The 6,000-nt window shown below is 46.0% G+C and overlaps 1 protein-coding gene across 3 annotated transcripts in view; it reads left to right on the top strand.

The window, feature by feature from the left end:
• The first annotated feature begins 171 nt into the window (after positions 1-171).
• The window catches only part of HNRNPD (heterogeneous nuclear ribonucleoprotein D), a 9,944-nt gene continuing 4,115 nt past the window's right edge, over positions 172-6,000 (top strand). For 2 of the 3 annotated variants that reach the window (XR_004356588.1, XM_032685289.1), the window contains exons 1-3: positions 172-431; positions 4,397-4,565; positions 5,336-5,497. Coding sequence is in view for 2 of the 3 variants with exons in the window: in XM_032685289.1 (XP_032541180.1) it covers positions 241-431; positions 4,397-4,565; positions 5,336-5,497 (522 nt within the window). In the remaining variant the exon portion in view is untranslated. The remainder of the gene's footprint in view (positions 432-4,396; positions 4,566-5,335; positions 5,498-6,000) is intronic. The other variant, XM_032685290.1, reaches the window with a different exon arrangement.

Genomic DNA, 6,000 nt, shown 5'->3' on the forward strand with positions numbered 1-6,000 from the left:
CTCCCGGCTCCCCGGGGGCGGTGTCACGTGTCCCGCCCGCCGCGCTCCTTCCGGCCGCCATTTTAGGTTGGGTCGGTGGCGGCGCCATTAAAAACAGGGAGCAGGAGGAGGAGGGATCGGCGGGATCGGCGCGCTCGGCCGGGGCCGCCAGCGGCGCCGGGGCCTCGGCGGGGAGGCGGGGGCACCGCAGGTGTCCGGTCCGGTCCGTTGCGGGGCGGCGGCGGCGGCGGCGGCGGCGCCATGTCAGACCAGCAGTTCGCTCTGGACTCGGCGGCGGTGACGGCGGGCGCCGGGGACAGCGCGGCAGAGCCGGCGGAGCAGCCTGAGGGGCAGGCGGGGGCGGGAGGCGCCGATGGGGGAGGCGGCGGCGGCGGCGGGATCGAGTCGGAGGGAGCCAAGATCGACGCCAGCAAGAACGAGGAGGACGAGGGGTGAGCGGCGGGGGCGGGTTTTGTGTCCCGGGCGGAGCCCGGCGCCCCCGGCCCGGCCTGGCCTGGCCCGGCCCCGCTCGCCGCCCTGTTTGTTTACTTGGCGCCTCGGCGACGTCACGGGCCGGGCCAGGCGGGGGCGGTGTCTGGACCCGCGGTGTACAAATGGTGTGATGTGTGCCGAACTACAAACCCCTTTTATTTTTTTTAGGATGTTCTTTATATAAGTTAGTGTGCGGTGCGCGCGACAAGGCCGTAACTCGGCGTAGCCGAATGTTGGAGTTGCAGTCGTAGCGTTGCCCTGTGCTGCAAGCACAGACGGTGTGTCAGTGAGAGGCATGAAGGACCTGGGCTTCTTCCCAGCCCAAACCATCCCTCTGCTCCTCGCGGAACTTGCTGTGAGGAAGATTGCATTAGGTGATGTCCGAACTCGAGGAAACGGGATGAAGCTTTGTCAGGGGAGGTTCAGGTTGGATATCAGGGAAAGGTTCTTCACCCAGAGGGTGGTTGGGCACTGGAACAGGCTCCCCAGGGAAATGGTCACAGCACCAAGCCTGACAGAGTTCAAGAATTGTTTGGACAATACTCTTGGGCACATGGTGTGATTCTTGGGGTGTCCTGCACAGGGCAAGGGGTTAGACTCGATAATCCTGATGGATCCCTTCCAACTCAGCATATTCTATGATTTTAGGAAGAATAAAGGCAGCTTTTAATCTTCCGAGGGTCTCTACCTGACGCTTGGTATGGGGCAGTGTCACTTTAGTATTGCTGATGAAATTCACTGTAAAAAACCAAGTGGCAGGACAGGCTGATGCTCTGTGCTGTCTCCTGTCAGACCCATAAGAACTCGGGCTGCAGGTCTGGTTTTGGTCAAGGCAGAAAATAAACTGGATAAAGGAGCACTGCCTATGTTGTCCTGTAGATACCTGCTGCGAAACCTTTCTGAGTGTCTTTCTCTTGTAATAACCTGGGATGTTACAGAAAACGATGTTAATAACCTGGGATGTAATAATCTGGGATGTTGCAGGGAGAGAGAGGAGGAACCTTTTTTTGAGTGTTCTCATAGGATTAGCAGAAGCTTAGAATGTCTTTGTTACTTCTCACCTGCTCCTAGTGGCTTTAAATACCCTTGCAGTTTGCATGTTTGTTTTACTTTTTGCCCTTGAATACACACCTCTTAAAGGGTTTTCAGAAGGAAGCTCATCTTCTTTGGAGGCAATACAGCTTAGAAAAAGTTGTTACTGAGGGGTGCAGTGACACTGGGCAGTGATTACATATATGTTGGCCTGTAGTTTAGTTCAGTCTTCTTATTTGATCTGTCAATTTTTATGGGTCATGCTGTACAGGAAACAAAGTGTTTTGGCAGCTTTCTTGGTAGTAGAGGGAAAACAGCAGATCTGTGATATCTTTGCTCTATTTAGCTGAGTATGAAGTTTGAAAGCATAGTTTGGAAAACTGTGTGCTGATGTGACTTGCATACATTTCCTAACCCACAGATTGGCTGGTGTATTTTACAAGCTTTTGACACCGCTGTGGCATTGCTCCTGGATTGCTTTTTGTGCTAGTGGTTGTGTTGTAGCCTTGACCTGACCTCAAGTTTTGCAGTGAAGCAGTGGTTTGTCAGCTCACTGGAGTGGCAGGATGGAGCAGCCGTGGTTTGCTGCTGTGTGAGTGGACTCCCAAGTTGCAGTTGCTGCGTGGAGGGAAGAAGAGCCTTCAGAGGGCTGTTGCAAACTCATGTTCTTGCTCTCTCTGTACTTAGTGGTATAAAGCAGGCTTTGTATGTTAGTATTGGTGGTTTATTGACAACTATAAAGCAGGTTTTGTGTGTTTAATGGTTTGTTGGTAGCTGTGAAACAGGTGGCTTGTGCCTAGCAAGTGTAAGTTCGGTAGTAACTGCTAACTATCCTCCATGTGTCAGAAAAACGCTGCATCCTCTCTGTGTTCTGTTTGGCTGCTTAAAAAACTGCACAAAACAGCAAACAAACTAAGAATCTTAACGGTGGATGAACACAAGAACAGAAAACATCCTTTGATTTGGTGCCCGTGCTGGTATGAAGCTGCTGGTTTACCAATGTGGACCATTTTATCAATATTCATAGAACCACAGATGTTAAGAGGTTGGAATGGACCTTAAACCCTCCCAACCAGTCCCAACATCCCCTGCCACGGGCAGGGACACCTCCCACTAGATGAGATTGCTCAAGGCCTTATCCGCCCTGGCCTTGTACACTGCCATGGCTGAGGCATCCACAGCCTCCCTGGGCAACCTGTGCCAGTGTCTCACCACCCTCATAGCAAAGAATTCCTTCCTAATATCTAATCTAAATTTCCTCTCTTTCAGTTCTGCCCATTACTCCTTGTTCTATCACCACAGTTCCTGATGAAGAATCCCTCTCTGGCTTCCCTGTAGACCCCCTTCAGATACTTGGAAGGTTACTGTGAGATCTTCATGCAAACTTTTCCAGGCTGAACAGTCCCAGCTTTCTCAGCCTGTTTTCAGAGGGGAGGTGCCCCAGTCTTCTTATCAAGTTTATGGCCTCCTCTGGACTTGCTCCAACAGTTCCATGTCCTTATGCTGGGGGAACCAGAAGGAGATGAATATAGATTAGTCCTGAAGACAACAAGTAGTCACACTAGATAGAAAGGGATTTTGGTGCTTTGTAGAAGAGACATCTGGAACTAGTGGTAAAAGTGGATAAAGGTAATGGGGAATTGGTGCTCCTGCTTAAAGGTTTCAAGACCTTTTATAGAAACATCTGAAGCTCCTGAACCCCGTCATTTCTGTGGAGGTTGGATATGTTTGTCAGAAAGTGAATGCTCTTGTTAATTCTGTGATGACAGCAGAGCTAATTCAACAGTTAGTTCAGAGGAGCAGCTTTTGATTTGAGAGAGTTTGACTTGTGGAGGTACATGCAATTTACATGATTGGCAGGAATATTTGTATGGGTGTGGAAAGTGGAGGAGTTGAAAACATGATACAGTGTTTTTTCAGGTTTTCTGATAAGTGTGTGTTGAATTGTGGGATAAGTTGATATCGTGAAAATGGACAAAGCTTTGTAGGAAACATTTACAAATCATAATGGATCATACTTTTTTGTTTGGAGCCTGCTGTAAAATCTTCTTTATCAGTATTAGAGGAGATCATCTCAAATCCTCTCTTGAATGGCTGCCTAAGCCCTATGCCTAATGACTATGACTATGAATGATTCATTTGTGTGCATACTGGCTTGGGGTTTTTTTGTCTTTCCTTTTGTTTTGTGTCTTACTAATGTGGTGGGACGGTCATGAATCGATTCTAAGCTTCCAGTGTGCTTTTGAAAATACAAGTCGTGATCAGAATTATGTGCTGCACACATTTACCCGGCAGCACTCGTCCCTTAGGAATACTGGGAAGACATTAGTTTGATTGTATTGGATTATGCCTGTTGTTTATATCATGTTTTTGTGAGGAAAGATAAACTTTGACCATCCAATACTTTACTTTTTTTACTGCTTTCTGGGGAAGGCAACTTTATTTTAGTTTACTAATATGGGCTTGTGTCCAGTCCAGCCTAGTACATAAATGCCTCTGTTTAAGTGCACTGCTGTATAAACCTAATCTGCCCATGTGGGTTTCTTGAGCAGTTGTGTGGAGGCTCCACAGATAACTAAATGGAATTTAGTCTGTGGTGGGGGTGCAAGGAGGTAGTAAAATACCTTTTTGTCACTACTGGTAGTTTCCTGGGGTAGCAGAGTAAGCAACTGCAGCAGAAGATGGTGCAAAACTTTTGTTTACATGTAAGTCTTTATCTAACCTGCCCAGAATCATTAAAGCAAGTTGTCAAAAAGTGCAGGCCTGCGTGTGCGGTGTCGTCACTGATAAAATGCTGCCAGTTCCATGCATTAGGTAACTGGGCTCATGCAGCTTGACAGTACAGGATTTTGGGTAACACACATTAACAGATTAAACCATCTTGTCTTAACAGGAAAATGTTTATTGGCGGCCTCAGCTGGGACACCACCAAGAAAGATCTGAAGGACTATTTCTCCAAATTTGGCGAAGTTGTAGACTGTACTCTGAAGTTAGATCCCATCACTGGGCGATCAAGAGGCTTCGGCTTTGTGCTCTTCAAAGAATCAGAGAGCGTAGATAAGGTAGTATTGGTGTAATGAAACATGTTCAGATTTGGATATCAGAGATGAAGCACTCACATGGTTGTCTGCATTGTTGTTTGTACGTGTTCTGCTAAAGATGATTCAGGGACACAACATATTTAAGATACTTGTTAAAATGCTTATTTTTCTGAACCATCTTACTCATGATGCAGTGTTCAGGACCAGCAGTGATTGAGGTGTGGATTTGAGCACTTCCATGGGAGCATGCTGCAAGCCACTGGACTTGAGTGCTTGAAAAACACTGTATATAAATGTCTGCTGCCTACTGAAACCAGTAATTTGCAAAGAACTTCAAGCCTTTGCATTCCAGAGATGCAACGTGGACCCCTAGAGTAGTGCCAATAGCTTTGATACATTTGGGCTCTGTCCAAGCAAAAGTTAGCTGTTAACTTTTCTAAAATGCTGTGGATACAGCACACAGAAAAGTTTTCACCTTCATTGACCTTTGGTGATATCTAAAGTGCAGATTCTTTACTTCTTAAAGTTTGAGGATGAGATTGTAAGGTACTTTCTGATAAATGTTATACTCTTACTTCCCTTGGATAATACATGACCCCAGGTGGCTCTTGAAAAGCTTTGTCAGAACTGTGTCAGTGGATAGTGATCAAAATCACAGAATTCTTTTCTTTTTGTGCAGCAAATTATTGCTGTAATCAAAGTATTGAAATTGAAGCAAATTTGGCCTTGCTCAAAACATAAGTGAAACATTTAGTTCGAACTGCTTAAGATTGTGTTTTAATTTTTCTCAGGTCATGGACCAGAAAGAACACAAACTGAATGGAAAAGTCATTGATCCAAAAAGAGCTAAAGCCATGAAAACAAAAGAACCTGTTAAGAAGATTTTTGTTGGGGGCTTATCTCCAGACACACCTGAGGAGAAAATACGGGAATATTTTGGAGGTTTTGGTGAGGTATGTGGTGAAACAAACTGCTTATGCTTGTGGAACTTGTTCTGTCTTCACAAATTTAGTAATAAAAAGGATCCCCCAAATGCAACCTGCATGGGATGCTACTGTAAGCTTAGTGGCCAGTATAGCTCCATCTGTCTTAGTAGTCAGAATTTTAATGACAATAGTATTAATTACAGGTTTTGAGTTGCACAGACTGGGTAATGGAAGGAGGAGCTGGGATAAGTCAGAAAGGGAGGCAACACTTTTGAGATGTTTTGGTCAGTTGGATGAGATGATCTTAAGTCACCTCAGCTCATCTTCTATGGCACAGATTGAAGCAGTTTGCCTAAATTCTGAGCAACTATGTAGTCTCTTGTCTCTCTCTATCCCCAGTTTTTGGTGGTGCAGATGAACAGAACTGTGCACTTGCACAAAGCTACATCTTTTTCATGTAAAACTTCAAGGTTTAGGTCTCCTCGGAGTTTGGAATATTTAGTCACTTCAGTCTTAACCGAGTTAAAACT

This window comes from Chiroxiphia lanceolata, chromosome 4 (genome assembly GCF_009829145.1).
Source record: "Chiroxiphia lanceolata isolate bChiLan1 chromosome 4, bChiLan1.pri, whole genome shotgun sequence".
In the NCBI taxonomy this organism is placed as follows: Eukaryota; Metazoa; Chordata; class Aves; order Passeriformes; family Pipridae; genus Chiroxiphia; species Chiroxiphia lanceolata.